The sequence below is a fragment of the Podarcis cretensis genome (assembly GCF_951804945.1).
Source record: "Podarcis cretensis genome assembly, chromosome: 11".
Lineage (NCBI taxonomy): Eukaryota > Metazoa > Chordata > Lepidosauria > Squamata > Lacertidae > Podarcis > Podarcis cretensis.
The window spans coordinates 12,467,352-12,485,256 of NC_137180.1; the positions used below are offsets into that span (position 1 = coordinate 12,467,352).

Consider the following 17,905-nt stretch of genomic DNA (forward strand, 5'->3'; position numbering starts at 1 on the left):
TGCAAAGCTACAGCCCTTCACCAATTTTACTACCACAGGACCCTACCACCTAATATCATCTTCGTTCTGCTATATGGCTAAATGCCCACCTTTATTTCTCTGTAAATGTGATCGATAGGATTGGTTCGCGTGTCTTCTAGATGGACAATGCAGTGGTTCAGATTTAATCTGGCAAATGGTAAAAATACTCCCAAGTGATAACGTCATGTGTTCTCATAATGTATTCTTTGAGACTTTCCACAATGAAAGATAAGCAACATTGTGCCTTCCAGATATGGTTGGACTGCAATTCCCATAATCCCAGGCTGCAAGTCATGCTGATGGGCGTTCGAGTTCAACAACAGCTGGAGGTCACCCCAGTGGTCACCACTCTTACTGTAGTAGTCTCTGAGTATCAGGGTGGCTCTACACCATGGGTAGGCAACCTAAGGCCCGGGAGGCCAGATCCGTCCCAATCGCCTTCTAAATCCGGCCCATGGACAGTCCGGGAATCAGCTTGTTTTTACATGAGTAGAATGTGTTCCTTTGTTTAAAATGCAACTGTGGGCTATTTGTGGGGCCTCCCTGGTGTTTTTACATGAGTAGAATGTGTGCTTTTATTTAAAATGCATCTCTGAGTTATTTGTGGGGCATGGGAATTCGTTCATTTTTTTAAAAAAAAAATATAGTCCAGCTCCCCACAAGGTCTGAGGGACAGTGGACTGGCCCACTGCTGAAAAAGTTTTCTGACCACTGCTCTACACATGGGGGGGACACTATAAATACACTGGTACCTTGGTTTACGAACTTAATCCGTTCCGGAAGTCCGTTCTTAAACCAAAACTGTTCTTAAACCGAGGCGTGCTTTCCCTCCCTAATGAGGCCTCCCGCCGCCGGTGCTCTTCCACCGTTCGGATTCCGTTCTTAGACCAAGGTAAAGTTCTCAAACCAAGACACTATTTCTGGTTTTACGGAGTTTGTAAACCGAATCGTTCTTAAACCGAATCGTTCTTAAACCGAGGTACCACTGTAAGTCATTTCACAAAAGAAATTGAATAGAAAAGTTTTGTGCTCTACAACACCATCTGGTGTTGCATGTTTATAATGCATATAAAATGCTGTTTTTTTACTAATGTAGATGAATCCTCGAAGACAACACCAGTTCCCTTTCATCTCAAACAGGAAGCAGCCATTGCACTCATGTTCTGGTTGTCCTCATGAGAAGAGAATTCTGGACTAGATGGGCCCTTGGACTGATTCAGCAGCGCTCTACTTATGTTCTCATGCAAAATTTTCTGACTGTCCTGTCTGAGGCGGATAAAGTTGCATCCATCTGAGCACAGTCATGGATCTGATCCACATTTAACCACACTGTCAGCAGTCTCTGCCATGCTGAGCGTGCCCCCTGAGGATTACAGACTGTGCTGATCATGACTATGTGACGAGCATTGTCCACAGTTTGCCAGGAGTGACATAACTGAGCAGTTGTCCTTCAATTTTCTTCCTTTCTTTAGTGGGTGCTCTTGGGAGGGAGCTTCCACTTTAAGTGGTTGGAGGATGGATGGCGGCTAACAGATTGAGGTTGAATCCTGACAAGACAGAAGTACTGTTTTGGGGGGCAGGAGTTGGGCAGGTGTCGAGGACTCCCTGGTCCTGAATGGGGTGACTGTGCCCCTGAAGGACCAGGTGTGCAGCCTGGGAGTCATTTTGGACTCACAGTTGTCCATGGAGGTGCAAGCTTATACAGTGGTACCTCTAGTTATGAACTTAATTCATTCCAGAGGTCCGTTCTTAACCTGAAACTGTTCTTAACTAGAGGTGTGCTTTCGCTAATGGGGCCTCTTGCTGGTGCAAAGTTCTCAACTCGAGGTAACTCTTCCAAGTTAGTGGAGTTTGTAACCTGAAGCGTTTGTAACCTGAGGCATTTGTATCTCGAGGTACCACTGTATAGCCAGTTGACCCAGAGGCTTTCTCACAATTTTCGTCTATTCTTGCAGCGTATAGAGGGGAAGAGTGCTCTAGAACCTTAGAAAAGTTCTATGCAAAATATTTTTGGATACTGTGCATGCTGAGCTGTCATTCTGCTTCTGTTCCCTTGCCCATCTGCACCACAGAAGGACCAGCATGTGAATCACAGGAGGAACAGTGCATATCACACACCACCAAGCTGATGCCCTCCAGCTGTTTTGGACTACAACTCCTATCAGCCCCAGCCAAAAGGGCTCTGATAGGATTTGTAGTCCAACACTGAGATCCAGCTCCGAGGGCCTTCTGGTGGTTCCCTCATTGTGAGAAGTGAGGTTACAGGGAACCAGACAGAGGGCCTTCTTGGTAGTGGCGCCCGCCCTGTGGAACGCCCTCCCTTCAAATGTGAAGGAAATAAGCAGTTATCCTATCTTTAAAAGACATCTGAAGGCAGCCCTGTTTAGGGAAGTTTTTAATGTTTAATGCTGTATTGTTTTTAACACTTGATTGGAAGCCGCCCAAAGTGGCTGGGGAAACTCAGCCGGATGGGCGGGGTATAAATAATAAATTATTATTATTATTATTATTATTATTATTATTATTATTAAACAATAGCTGTAACTTGTGCAAAGGCGCACAAAGGAACATGGGACGCTGCCTCTGGCTGAGTCAGACCATTAGCCCATCTTCCTCAGTATTCTCTACACTGACTGCCAGTGTCTCTCCAGAGTTCCAGACTGGGGACAATACCCAGCCCATTCTGGAGAAGCTAGACACTGAACCTGGAACCTTATGCATGCAAAACAGATCATAGTTCACAGAACTGCAGAGTTGGAAGGGACTGTGTGGGGTCACCTGGTCCAATAATAATAATAATAATAATAATAATAATAATAATAATAATTTATTATTTATACCCTGCCCATCTGGCTGGGCCTCCCCAGCCACTCTGGGCGGCTTCCATAGAAACCAAAAATACAGTAAAATATCACACGTTAAAAACTTCCCTGAACAGGGCTGCCTTAAGATGTCTTCTGAATGTCAGGTAGTTGTTTATCGCTTTGACATCTGCTGGAAGGGCGTTCCACAGGGCGGGCGCCACTACCGAGAAGGCCCTCTGCCTGGTTCCCTGTAGCTTTGCTTCTCGCAATGAGGGAACTGCCAGAAGGCCCTTGGAGCTGGACTTTTGTTCTAGGCTGAACGATGGGGGGTGGAGACGCTCCTTCAGGTATACTGGACCGAGGCCGTTTAGGGCTTTAAAGGTCAGCACCAAGACTTTGAATTGTGCTCGGAAACGTACTGGGAGCCAATGTAGGTCTTTCAAGACCGGTGTTATATGGTCTCGGTGGCCGCCCCCAGTCACCAGTCTAGCTGCCGCATTCCGGATTAATTGTAGTTTCTGAGTCACCTTCAAAGGTAGCCCCACATAGAGCGCATTGCAGTAGTCCAAGCGGGAGATAACTAGAGCATGCACCACTCTGGTGAGACAGTCCGCAGGCAGATAGGGTCTCAGCCTACGTACCAGATGGAGCTGGTAAACAGCTGCCCTGGACACAGATTTGACCTGTGCCTCCATGGACAGCTGTGAGTCCAAAATGACTCCCAGGCTGCGCACCTGGTCCTTCAGGGGCACAGTTACCCCATTCAGGACCAGGGAATCCTCCACACCTGCCCGCCTCTTGTTACTTAACTACAGCCCTTTCCTGTATGCTACCACTGAAAAAGGATGGGAGAAGATAGTACATTGCACTGACTGACAGTCACCATCACAGTGACCTGGGTAGGGAATGTGGTGTGCTCACTTTGCACACAGTGGATGCAGGTGGCACTGTGGTCTAAACCACTGAGCCTCTTGGGCTTGCCGATCGGAAGGTCGGCAGTTCGAATCCCTGTGACAGAGTGAGCTCCCGTTGCTCTGTCCCAGTTCCTGCCAACCTAGCAGTTCAAAAGCATACCAGTGCAAGTAGATAAACAGGTACCACAGCGGCAGGAAGATAAATGGTGTTTCTGTGTGCTCTGGTTTCCGTCACGGTGTCCCATTGTGCCAGAAGCTACTGTTAGGTCCATCATGAGACGTCCACCAGCTTCTAATCACAGATACCAACAGCCTTCAAGCAAGCAAACCTGCCTTATTATCGTTCCCTACCATCCCACTGCCAGAGGATTGACTCCTTCCATTCACTACTTTGCCTCCTCCAAGTGGAAGAAACCCGGGCAGTGCTGAATGTCACATCCATTGCCAGGTGTGTCCTGCTGGAAATATAAAAGGGCTTTCCCCTTGGCCTGCCTTTATATCCACTCAGTTGCCAAGTGCTTTTGTGACATCACAAGAAACCCACAGCCAATGGCAACAGCTGGGGAGGCATCATCTTCATTGCTTTGAGCCACACAATGGCAGGTGGACCTATCAGTGATTGTATGCCTGTTTATTGAGGACATGGGTGGAGCTGTAGTCTAAACCACTGAGCCTCTTGGGCTTGCCGATCGGAAGGTCGGCAGTTTGAATCCCCGCGACAGAGTGAGCTCCCGTTGCTCTGTCCCAGCTCCTGCCAACCTAGCAGTTTGAAAGCATGCCAGTGCAAGTAGATAAATAGGTACTGCTGCTGTGAGAAGGTAAGTGGTGTTTCTGTTCACTCTGGCTTCTGTCACAGTCCTCTGTGTGCCAGAAGCGGTTTAGTCCTGCTGGCCACATGACATGGAAAGCTGTCTGTGGACAAACAACGGCTCCCTCAGCCTGGAAGCGAGATGAGCGCCGCAACCCGAAAGTTGCCACCTTTCTGTTGCAACAAATGCTTACAAGACTACAAGCAGGACAGAACAGGGATGTTCATTCACTATTTTTTATCCCAACACCTGCCGTTCTGGTGTAGATGCTGCCTCTGTACATGGATATTTCATTGAGTTAACATAACTTATAGCCATTGATAGATCCTATCTTCCATTAGCATGTCTTCTATTGTGTTTCTTTGCTTAAGAGAGCCAGTGTGGTGTAGTGGTTAAGAGTGGTAGACTCGTAATCTGGGGAACTGGGTTCGCGTCTCCGCTCCTCCACATGCAGCTGCTGGGTGACCTTGCTCTAGTCACACTTCTCTGAAGTCTCTCAGCCTCACTCACCTCACAGAGTGTTTGTTGTGGGGGAGGAAGGGAAAGGAGAATGTTAGCCACTTTGAGACTCCTTTGGGTAGTGATAAAGCGGGATATCAAATCCAAACTCTTCTTCTTCTTAAGCCAGCATATCTGGAGGCTGCTGCCCCCCCCCAAAAAAAAAAAAAAAACTTGTGCAAATTAATCTCAGCATCTATGGATTAAATTTTACGGCACTTATTAATTTTTTTGTCTGTCTGGAATGTGCAGCAAATCAGCAGGCGGTTGCGCTTCTGCTCATCAGAAGTCCCTGCTCAGTGTTTGATTCAGATGGGGACACATTTGGGAGCAACCAGCTGTTACCTCTGATCAGTTGCCAGTGACGACTGTGGGACTTTGGCAAGTATGTTTAAAAATCACACACATGTAAATGTTCCTGGCATCCTCTTAGCGTTATATTCTCTGCTACAAGAGCAAGTTACATGTAGAAGAGTCTTAATACCGAACACTGTATTTAATAAATCAAAGTTGTATCTTAAGGTATATTATTAGAAAAATCAATGCATATACCTCATACACAGAGAGATCACACCAAGTCAAAGCCAAAACAAGTTACAAACAATTTGGAGTAGCATTTATATAAGAATTTAAGTGGGACATCAGAAAGAGGGAAAAATGCTTTTGTACTTAAGAGACAATGAATTATGCTTTGAAAAGTTGCTTCAAGCTAACTTTTCCTGTTGAAATATTAGCTCATTGATTCATGTTACATCACTCACTATTTAATCATTGGATCCTGTCTGTTTTCTCTCTGTTATTGTGCTTATTTTATCATAAAACTACCCTTGAGATTTCCTGTATCAATTTTCTCAGGGAAACAAGACCGGATGTAAGTATTGTTTAATCTAGACAATCACTCATTTCTTGTATCTTCAGTTAAAAATGCTTTTCTTTTTTCTTTTTTGGCCTATTATCTTCAGCAGACTGACTTCAAAAATATAAATATCTACCGTATTTCTATAGAATGTGTGTGTATGTACACGGTCAATATTCATATTAAGGAATCAGGAACACTTTGATTACATGTTTTGAAGAAAACCCACCCACCTGCTATTTTTGCCATTCTTTACCGACTCTGAAAAGCCACAAGAATGTTCTTCGTCTTGGCACCACACAGAATGGCATTTCTTTAACCTACAGAAAACGTAAACTGGTGATATTCTTTTTCTACAGACAAAGGTTTGCAGTTCCTTTCTGACTGTGGCTTGTGAGTGACACAGCTACATATTTTGCCATGAGGTGGGGGTGGAGTCACTGTTTTTTCTCTGCCGGCTGATGGAGACAAAGTTCACTCCCGGAAGAAACAATCGGCAAATTGTTCTCCAGGTGGTGGTTGATGAGGTGGCTGATGCTGTCAAATATGCGGTCCTTTGTACGAACCTGAAAAATAGAAGGTGCAAGGAGAAAGTTTGTATATGTTCCACAGAAATGGCGCGACAAAAAAACCCGGCCATCAACATATATAAATCTCTGTTATTAGAAAACCAATTTGATATACAGGTATTGATGGAGGATTGTAATAAAGAATTGGAGATCTCCATTTCGACCACACAGTGGCAAACTTTCAACTGCTATAATAAGGGTGTCTCTGGTTCTTAAATTGAGGCTCGTACAACAAAAAAATAATATTTAGAATATACTGGACCCCATTGTGTTTGTTTTAAAAAGGGCTGTCTAGGGCATGGGTAGGGAAACTAAGGCCTGGGGGCCGGATATGGCCCAATCACCTTCTAAATCTGGCCTGCGGACGGTCCGGGAATCAGTGTGTTTTTACATGAGTAGAATGTGTCCTTTTGTTTAAAATGCATCTCTGGGTTATTTGTGGGGCATAGGAATTCGTTCATTTTTTCCCTTCAAAATATAGTCCGGCCCCCCACAAGGTCTGAGGGACAGTGGACCGGCCCCCTGCTGAAAAAGTTTGCTGACTCCTGGTCTAGGGTATCTAACGTGGAGATGTAATGCTTTTCTAAAACATATGTTTTTTCATTGTCCTATATTGAAATATTTTTGGCAGTAGGTAACTGAAACCATCAACAGAACTGTACAGAACAACCTTACATGACAGAGCAAAATATCCTCTTGAACTATATACCCAGCACATGGAACCTTACAAAAGGACAATATGAGTGGACTCTCCGTGCCCTGACCACGGCAAAAAGACTGATTCTGATGAACTGGAAAAATAAAAATGTGTTATGTATGCTACAACAGCAGCAAGAATACTGATTGCAAAATATTGGAAGACACAAGATTTACCCACTCTGGAAGAATGGCAGATGAAGATGATCGACTATATGGGATTGGCAGAAATGACCGGCAGAATCCGAGACCAGGGAAAAGAGTCGGCGGAAGAAGATTGGAAGAAGTTTAAAGATTATTTGCAGAAATATTGTAAAATTAATGAATGTTAGAATGATGTTGGATAGAAATTAAGTGGTTTCCAGCTGTAATGCTTAAGAGATATGGAAAATAAGGTTCTGAAATAAGCAAAAACTAATGGTGAGGATTTGTTGAATTTATAATTTGAACTGGAATATAAGAAAGGGAGGTATGAGGAGGTCTGGAAAATAAGTTAAAAGAAAATAGGTAAAGGGAAATTTTATGTGTTTTTAGTTGTTTTTATATTTTCTTTGTATTTTTGTTTTTTTGTTGTTTCTTTTTTGTTGTTTTACAATGTATTATTCTGGAAAATTTCAATAAATATCTTATAAAAAAAAAGGAAAAATAAAAATGCGGCTCCCTTCTGCGATTGGAATGAAGACTTATATAAACTCACAGCATATGAACAACTTGCATACAAACGCAGACCTGCCATGGACAAATTCAATGGTATTTGGAATCCATTCTTACAAATACTGTAATAGGTTAAGATCTGGTGAAGTACAATAACAACTTTGTAAAATATACAGTTTTGGGTTCCCACCTCTCCCCTTTGTTTCCCCTTCTATAAACGGGAGCTGTTTCTCTTTTGTTTGCATCTTACCATGTTTGGTGCGCATATAGTTATGTACTTTTTGAACTTTCAATAAAGATTAAAAAAAAAAAAAGTCCACAGAAATGGCAATTCTAAATAATGTGGGTTTGTAAAAAATGATTTCCCTTTTTATTGTATTGTACTGATCTTGTTCCTTTGTTGTTTGCTGCCCTGAGCTCCTTCGGGAAGAAGGGTGGGATAGAAATACAATTAACTATTATTGATAATCATGTTGACCTTTAAGCTAATGACCAAACTAGCCAAATGAATTTTATCCGTTATCCTCAGTCTAATACACATACAAACCCAGTGAGCCACAAGGCCTGGCAGGAATTTCCTTAGTCTAAGCCCTATACTCTCTCCACAACATTACAGTGGGTCAGCTGATATAAAACGCTATGTAAACAAAACATTGTGCATTTTTATAAATCATTGGGTAGTATGCCACTAAGTTTTAATCAGAACAGACCCACTGAAATTAGTGGACCAAACTTCACCATGTTTATTAACTTCAATGACCCTAATCTGATTAAAATTAATTGTGCATCTATTATTATTATTATTATTATTATTATTATTATTATTATTATTATTATTCAAATGATACTCTATTGGGGAATTTGTTGGGGCTGCATGCATTCTCTTTCTCTCATCCCCTATTTAGTTTTCTCCCTACCCACAGAAGAGGCAGATTTCTCTTGCAGAGGTCTGCTGTAATCACTTACAGAGGGCTTTTGAAATTAGTCCAAATCACTTATAAATAAATGAGTAAACAAGCAATGGGGATAGCAAAGTGGAATTTCCAACATCAGCGCAGGGATGTGTTTTGAGAACGTCAGAGATTTTGGAAGGTAGCTACATCTTTCTCAACACTAAATTGGCAAAAGACTCACCACCTTTTTGACCCGTGAGCCACAGACAGAAGCACACTTTTGAAATGAAATATATTTTCTTGTTCGCATGAAGTGTTTGGCTTGCTACAAACACCTCAGCAACCTCAGGCAAATTCTGCTCTGTTGGAAATAGTTCCAAAACTAATCTCTGACTGACCTCTAGCGTTAACAGTGTGAGTTGCATTCATTGCTTGAGGGGAGGCTGTGAGCCAGCCAGCAAAATGTCTCTTGCATCTTATGAATGCATTGGCTGCACTGCAGTGGCTATTCCATTCAACTGTTACACACACCTTCCAGAAGATGTGACTAGGGAAAACGCTGACAGGGGAGTTTCTGAATTTTGACAGAAAGATTAAATGTTGCTGAGCTCTGATGGAAATTGCAGGCTGGGATCCCAGGTGTTGAGGAATTGCAGGTGTTGAGCTCTCCTCACACCCCTGTCATGTCATTCATAGATAAGCAGGTGATACTAAGAGACACCTGCTAAGGGACACAGGTGGCGCTGTGGGTTAAACCACAGAGCCTAGGACTTGCCGATCAGAAGGTCGGTGGTTCAAATCCCTGCGACGGGGTGAGTTCCCATTGCTCGGTCCCTGCTCCTGCCAACCTAGCAGTTCAAAAGCACGTCAAAGTGCAAGTAGATAAATAGGTACCACTCTGGCGGGAAGGTAAACGGCATTTCCGTGTGCTGCTCTGGTTCACCAGAAGCGGCTTAGTCATGCTGGCCACATGACCCGGAAGCTGTATGCCAGCTCCCTCGGCCAATAAAGCGAGATGAGCACTGCAACCCCAGAGTCGGTCACAACTGGACCTAACGGTCAGGGGTCCCTTTACCTTTTACTAAAAGACTATATGCATCCAGCGTTCAACCCTCAAAAGGAAATTGGTTCTGCAAGCAGAAAGTTGGCTGTGTTAGCCTGTTGCAGCACCAACAACAAAACACAGCAAAGAATCTTGAGGCATCTTAAAGACGTACAAGAAATCATTGTTAGAGGGTTACAGGGGGCAGTGGGAGTCTGAATGTTGTCTTTAGAATTCACTCCAAGCCTCTGGTCTTGTATCTGTAAAGTGGGCTTCTGCTGAATTGAAATTGAAATACTTTATTGTCACTTGTACAACTTGTATACAGTGAGATTACATGAGCACTCCCCACTCAGGTCTCTTAGTCTTAATTCCCCTCGTTTACTGATGCACACCCATCAAACCCGAAAGTCAGTTGCCCTGTTGTTATCTTTTCATTCAGCCCATGGATAGAAGCTGTTCTTTACCCTGTTGGTGCGACTAATCATGCTTCTATATCTTCTGCCTGAGGGCAGGAGATCAAGAAAGTGCCGGCCAGGGTGTGAATCATCCCTGAGAATTTTCCTCACTCTCCTGAGGCAACGTTCTTCCGCTGTTTCATCCAGCGGATTCATGGGACAGCCCATAATATCTTGTGCTGTATTCACCACCCTCTGTAGGCACTTCCTATCAGATGATGTCAAACCAGCGTACCACACCATGATGCAGTATGAAAGGACACTTTCTATTGTTGACAGGTAGAAGGAGATCATCAAATGTTGATTGACATCGTTCTTCCTCAATACTCTGAGGAGATGGAGTCTCTGTTGGGCTTTCTTAACCACCTGGGTTGTATTTATTTTCCAAGTAAGGTCTTCACTGAGATAAACTCCTAGGAATTTAAAGGAAGAGACTCTCTCCACACAGCCCTCTCCGATGTACAGTGAGGCTAGTTCTCCTCTCTTCCTCCAAAAGTCCAACACCATTTCCTTTGTCTTGCTGATATTAAGGTGCAAGTTGTTCCCTAGGCACCATGTAGATATTTTTTGGAAGTGGTCAAATGGAACTTTTTGTTGTTTTAATGGCTCCAGACAGGTCTGCTGTCTCTTTGCAGATCACATGTAACTTGTTGCCCCTGATACTGCTAAGCTGGAGCCACCCCCAGAAAGTGGGCAAACAAGAACAGGATTCTGCCCCACTCCCCTGGCTGGAGGCGATGGCATCTACAATAGGGCAGTTCATAAAAAAAAAACTTTTTTTAAAAAAAATGCCTGCTCCAAAGGTCTTCTCTTACTACACTAGGGATTATGTAGCTACAGTGGTGCCCCGCAAGACAAACGCCTCGCAAGACGGAAAACCCGCTAGACGAAAGGGTTTTCCATTTTGGAGGCGCTTCGCAAAACGAATTTCCCTATGGGCTTGCTTCGCAAGACAAAAATGTCTTGCGAGTTCCTGCGGGGTTTTTTTCCCTCCCCCCCCCCTTTTCCTAAGCCCTAAGCTGCTTATCAGCTGATCCGCTGATAAGCCGCTTATCAGCTGATCCGCTAAAAGCCGCTAAACTGCTAATAGCGCTAATCCGCTAAGCTGTCAATGGGCTTGCTTCGCAAGACGAAAAAAACGCTATACGAAGAGCCTCACGGAACGGATTAATTTCGTCTTGCGAGGCACCACTGTATATCTGAAATTTCATGCATATCAATAGGAGATGCTATACTCCTATGTCATCAATAGGAGTATAGCATCTAGATCAAGGGAAGTAATAGTGCCACTCTATTCTGCTCTGGTCATACCTCACCTGGAGTACTGTGTCCAGTTCTGGGCACCACAGTTCAAGAAGGACACTGACAAACTGGAACGTGTCCAGAGGAGGGCAACCAAAATGGTCAAAGGCCTGGAAACGATGCCTTATGAGGAACGGCTAAGGGAGCTGGGCATGTTTAGCCTGGAGAAGAGGAGGTTAAGGGGTGATATGATAGCCATGTTCAAATATATAAAAGGATGTCACATAGAGGAGGGAGAAAGGTTGTTTTCTGATGCTCCAGAGAAGCGGACACGGAGCAATGGTTCCAAACTACAGGAAAGAAGATTCCACCTAAACATTAGGAAGAACCTCCTGACAGCAAGAGCTGTTCGACAGTGGAATTTGCTGCCAAGGAGTGTGGTGGAGTCTCCTTCTTTGGAGGTCTTTAAGCAGAGGCTTGACAATCATATGTCAGGAGTGCTCTGATGGTGTTTCCTGCTTGGCAGGGGGTTGGACTCGATGGCCCTTGTGGTCTCTTCCAACTCTATGATTCTATGATTCTATGATTCTATCAGTCAATATCTTGACCCTCCTCCACAAAAATAGCTGCTTACTTGGCCGTTTTCCTATGTCGTGAAGGCTGAAATTTAAATTCAGTGGAGCAAGGTCCAGATATTAACTGATATGCAAGAACTTAACTGATATGCAAGAAATTTCAGATATAGCTATATAATCCCTAGTGTAGTAAGATAAGACCTTTGGGGCAAGCATTTTTTTTAAAAAAAAAGGTTTTTATGAACTGTCCTAGTCTACGAGTGAAAAAGGACAACAGACTCCAGTCTCATCTTGGACAGGGCTGGGAAGAGACACAGAGGCTTGGCTTCCTCTCTGTGCTGAATCCAAAGCTTTGGCCTTGAAGGCCCCACCACCCCCAGTAACCTAATGAATGGGAAATGGGACTTGTCAGAGAGTTGATGCTGTGAGCTGTGAGCCCTCCCAACTGTGTATATGTGTAAAACCAAAACAAAAAAACCACCGCTTATTACAAAGACAACTCCAGTTACCTTCATTTCAAAGAAACCCACAGTATGCTCTGACAACCTCCGAGAGCTCTTACCACCTGGGGATTGGAGAGCACATTACATTATTACAATACAGCGGTACCTCGGTTTTTGAACGTCTCCGTTGATGAATGTTTCGGAACCCGAACACCGTAAACCCGGAAGTAAATGCTTCGGTTTTCGAACACCCCTCGGAAGTCAAGCATGCCACGCAGCTTCCGTATTGAGTTTCCCATTTTGAGGTTTCTGTTTTGAGGTTTACATTTTCAGTTTTCAGTTTTTGAACTCGAACAGTCTTACATTCAAAAGCCGAGGTACCACTGTATAAATCAGGGGTCCCCAACCTGGCAATATATTGCAAATTGTGATGTGTGTGTGTGTGTGCTATGCAAACATCACTTCGTGGGGGAAACTGTGAAGCCTGCCGATGCCTCTACATGGCTCCATCCTTATTTCAGACTTTGCAATTTTTAGCTGGGGATATATCACCAAATATTTGAAAATCAAATATCGCCCAGCCCCAATCTATTCCCCGTCATTGGGGTCAGATGCTTACAGTTCCTTCGGGATCCACCAAGAGAAGGTGCTTGGCTTGTCCATTGTGTAACCCAGTCAGCACGTACGAGCCTGGATTGGAGGTGCTTTTCCTAACCAGGAAGTCTCCGCATTTCTTTAAGAGCTGTTCGGCTTCTTTCCTGCTCATCTCTCCTTGATACCAGGGTTCTGTGCTCAGTTCTGCTGCCGGACCTTCTGCTCTGGAGAGAAGTGGGCTGGTACATTCAACTGAGGTAGCCTTGTTCAAAATGGGCCCAGGGGTTTGGTTCTTGAGAGCATCTTCGAAAGGGCCTGTTATTAAGGGTGGGTAACAAGTACAAGTTAGTGGCATAAGTAGTAGGGCAGCAATTCAGCGCAGTTCAGTGACTCGTTGCATTTCCCTACAATAAAAGCGCTGTCTTGACGAAAGATGTCTGGGTATCTTGCAACAATCTGAAGGCTGGGAGGCTGAGATCTCTTCTGTTGGATCTTAAATCCCCTTAACTTCCTCTGGATTATATACCTGAAGGAGCGTCTCCACCCCCATCGTTCTGCCCGGACACTGAGGTCCAGCTCCGAGGACCTTCTGGTGGTTCCCTCACTGTGAGAAGCAAAGCTACAGGGAACCAGGCAGAGGGCCTTCTCGGTAGTGGCGCCCGCCCTGTGGAATGCCCTCCCATCAGATGTCAAGGAAATAAACAACTATCTGACTTTTAGAAGACATCTGAAGGCAGCCCTGTTTAGGGAAGTTTTTAATGTTTGATGTTTTATCGTGTTTTTAATATTCTGTTGGGAGCCGCCCAGAGTGGCTGGGGAGGCCAGGCCAGAGGGGCGGGGTAGAAGTAATAAATCATCATCATCATATATTATAAGGGGGAGAAATTGTGCTCCCACTGATCAGTAAATTCAATTGAATAAATTAGCAGAGCAAATAGCAACTGTGCTAAACTAAGAATAGGGATTTCTCCTAAGTCCCTAGATTTTAGCACATACATACATACCTCAGTAGGCACCCCAACAAGTATAGGATCAAAAGTTGCTGCTGTGGCAATAACAATTTTCAAGAAAATTTCTGCCCATTCTGTTCAACAGCAACAGAAACTGAGAATGATCTCCATTTGGCTAATAGAGTTATGACAGCAGGTTCAAAAGCTTCCAAATTTTTGTCCTCCTGCCTGTTTTATAGCTTTGCTTTCACCTGTCAGGTTTTTAAGGTGAGAAAGTTGCCATCTTTCAGATACATGAAAGGTAGCATTTCAGTTCTTTCAACTATCATTACTCTCTGGTTTTTCTGGATCAATGTGTTGTCATTTTGTAGGGCACACAATTCTGTCTTTGTCACAGCAGGCAAAAAAAGACCTCAACCCTTATTTGCATGGGCGGAGAGGGAGACCTTGAGGAAATCTCCTTCCTCACTGTCATCTCCAGGGACCCTGAGAAAGTGAACTGGCAGGAAGCAGCAAGGCAAGGAACTGTATCTGGGACAGGTGGTAAAAACGTAAAAGGAGTTAAAGGAGAAACCATGGATGGCACATAGTCTGATATATATGTCTGGGATCTTGTATAGGGTTGTGTAGGACACGGGTGGCGCTGTGGTCTAAACCAGTGAGCCTCTTGGGCTTGCCGATCAGAAGGTTGGCAGTTCGAATCCCCGCGCCGGGGTGAGCTCCCATGCTCTCTCCCAGCTCCTGGCAACCTAGCAGTTTGAAAGCACACCAGTGCAAGTAAATAAATAGGTACCACTGTGGCGGAAAGGTAAACGGTGTTTCCATGTGCTCTGGTTTCCGTCATGGTGTTCTGTTGTGCCAAAAGCAGTTTAATCATGCTGGCCACATGACCCCGAAAGCTGTCTGTGGGCAAACGCCTGCTCCCTCGGCCTGAAAGCAAAATGAGCACCACAACCCCATAGTTGCCTTTGACTGGACTTAACCATCCAGGGGTCCTTTACCTTTTTTACCTTTCTATATAGGGTTGCCACATGTCCTGCCTAATACAACAGCTAAAGAAACACCCTTCCCTTACAGCTATTAACTGAATAATTGTTGGCAAAATAGTGAGTTCTGAGATGCAAGGAAAATTCAAAAAGAGGCTTTTAGAGAATTTTCAGGAGGAACTTACTCATGTCAAAAAGATCTTTTCCTGGGCTGCTGTCTTTGGTACTTTCTGTTGTTCCACTAAACAGGTTTTCAGCATCTGCCTGAAGAGCCTGAAGGATTTCCATATTTATGTGTTGCGTATTCACATAGGCCGGTACTTCTCCTGGTGGGGTTACATTAGATTTTCCTTCCGGCAGGCTGTAAATGTCCAAAGAGCCTGCAAAAATCAATGCAACTTTTTTTTTTTTTTTGTCCCAGTTTGCAGTAAGGCAATTTAAAAGAGCATCCTTTGGCCTCGAGCTGTTTCCACACTAGAGGTGCAATGAGATGGGTGCCTATGGCAGGATCAGGGCTTCTTTTTGTCAAAATGATGGGTGGGTTCAGATTGATGATGGGCATAATGTGCTGCATTTAATGAAATATACTGAATTATTTCAGGAGTTAGAATGCTGTTTGAATACACAAGTTATGGGGATAAAAGTACTTCTCATAGCCCAAACAAAGGGGATAAATTGCATCCTAGACATATTCTCAGGGGGTTGCAGAAATGGCTTATGTATCAGAAGAAAAGGAAGCCTCAAAGGTTTCCAATTACGGCCATCTTCTCTCTATATAATATATAGGGCTGGATTCAACCATGCGGTGGGAGTCGGTGCAAGGATTTTTGCTTCCACAATAAGGCTTTCCCCTCCCCTCCTCCCACTGAGTGCCCCTGTGTCTCCCCCAAATCTACTCTGGGGGGTTATGAATACTCCCATGGGGGAAGAACCATCTCCTCTGTGCTATGCTGAATTCCACCCAGAATGTTTGTTGGCTCAGTTTTGCATTTGTCTCCACCTCCTTTCACTCACCCATCTCCAACTTTCCCACTGCTGTATGGCAGAAGAAACATTTTTTAGAAAAGAAACAGCCATAGAATTTAAGTCCATGACTAAAACAGGCTCAAAGGTATGCTGGAAATGTAAGGGGAAAGAAGGCACCTTTTATCATACTGTATGTGGTGGAAATGTAAGCGAGTAAAAGGATTTTGGGAAATGATACAGAATGAGTTCAAAAAAAGGTTTAAAATAACCTTTGCTAAAAAATACCCTGAAGCCTTCCTTTTAGGAATTCTAGGTGCTGAAATCCCAAGGGAGCAGAAAAGACTATTTATGTATGCGACCACGGCTGCGCAGATGTTATTGGCCCAGAGATGGAAAGAAGATAAAGTTCCTACCAGAGAAGAATAGCAGATGAAATTGATGGACTATGCCAAATGGCAAAAATGGCCGGAAGAGAAATCAGGAAGACCAAATTTTTAATAAGGAATGGGGAAAATTTATAACTGATCTTAAAGAGCATTGTAAACAGTTAAAATCATTAGTTGGATTGGAATATCACTTGTAGTTTAATGGTGAATTCTGGATACAATGGAGTTATAAAAGATTTGGATCATTATAAAAGATGCAGGAGGAAATTATTAATAATAGGACCCACAAAGGGAACTCCAGGAGATTCATTGGAATCTTGTTTTTTATTATCTATGTTTAATATATGACTGTAAAATTTTAATCTGAAAAACCAAATAAATTATTTTTTTTTAAAAAAAGAATTTAAGTCTATGACATGAAGTCTTCCACCAATCCACATTCTTCTGTTTGCCTCTAGAACTCATGCAGTAAAAGTGCAACCATTCGAAGCACAGCTTACCTTGCCTACTGGGTCGCTGTTGTTGATCTTCGCCAAATAGGTCCCTTACGTATTGGCTCTGGTAGTATGTTTGCTCTCTTCCCATTGCGGATGCAGACTAAGGTGGCAGTAAAAATAGTCTTCATGCAAACTCTACCTTTTAAAAACTGCAATGCATTTTCAGTGGGTCTTTTATATGATTGGTCCAGGTGCAATTCTACCCAAACCCAGTCTTCGTTCATTCATCATGTATGACACTATGACTGAGCATTCTTTTATGAATGAGTTTGCGTAGGAGGAGGATGAGAGAAATGATGACCTTCGGGGAAATTGCACTCCTTTCCTGTTTTATTAACCCCTGTAATTCTAAATGACAAAGTAGGTATATTACATCTATAAAAGGAACCCCTCCAGTTCAATCACCCTTTCCTGGAACAAACTTGACAGCCTAATGATTTCCAATGAACTTTTACAAACAGAGAGACACAGAAAGGATGCTGGACCATTATTATAATCATACAATGTCTACGTGTAAAACTTTGTTTCCCAATGCAGGGCTCATCCAGTCTCCCTTTCGTGCTGAATTTCTAGGCATAGGTCCCTTTTGCCCGTAGAAAGTGTGGGGCAAAAGGTCAGTGTGGGAGAAGCCGCAATTAAGGACTTTAGGGGTGCAAAGTTGCATACCAAGGAACAAAGCCCATCATAGTACTTCTCTTCCCACTTTGCCATCTTTTCAGTAAATGCATGGTAATTGTTCATTCAAGATTACATGAAGAATACAGAAAAGGACCGTGTATATGAAATCTAGTGCTATTCACTTATCTCACACAACTACATATGCATAGATATATATCACAATAAATTTAAGGAACTCAATGAATGTTGCTTCCATATGAATGAAAAGTGACGCAAATATTCACCATGGCAGATTTGCCAAAAAGTCCAAGATTCCTGGCAGGAAAAGAAAATCACAACCCATTGCAGCATTAAAGTTTGAGGGAAGAGTTGCCCACAAATAAATTGTCTATAGGGTGTGTAGTTTGGACTTCAGTAAGCGTCTGAAAGGGACA

At 43.5% G+C, this 17,905-nt stretch overlaps 1 protein-coding gene across 2 annotated transcripts in view; it reads right to left on the reverse strand.

Moving 5' to 3' along the window:
* Positions 1 to 6,139: 6,139 nt before the first annotated feature.
* SHC3 (SHC adaptor protein 3) overlaps positions 6,140 to 17,905 on the reverse strand; it is a 55,941-nt gene continuing 44,175 nt past the window's right edge. For both annotated transcript variants that reach the window (XM_079995546.1, XM_079995547.1), the window contains exons 10-13: positions 16,857 to 16,953; positions 15,190 to 15,384; positions 13,094 to 13,383; positions 6,140 to 6,468 (exon numbers count right to left, since the gene is read on the reverse strand). In XM_079995546.1, coding sequence (XP_079851672.1) covers positions 6,340 to 6,468; positions 13,094 to 13,383; positions 15,190 to 15,384; positions 16,857 to 16,953 — 711 coding nt within the window. In that variant the 3' untranslated portion in view covers positions 6,140 to 6,339. The remainder of the gene's footprint in view (positions 6,469 to 13,093; positions 13,384 to 15,189; positions 15,385 to 16,856; positions 16,954 to 17,905) is intronic.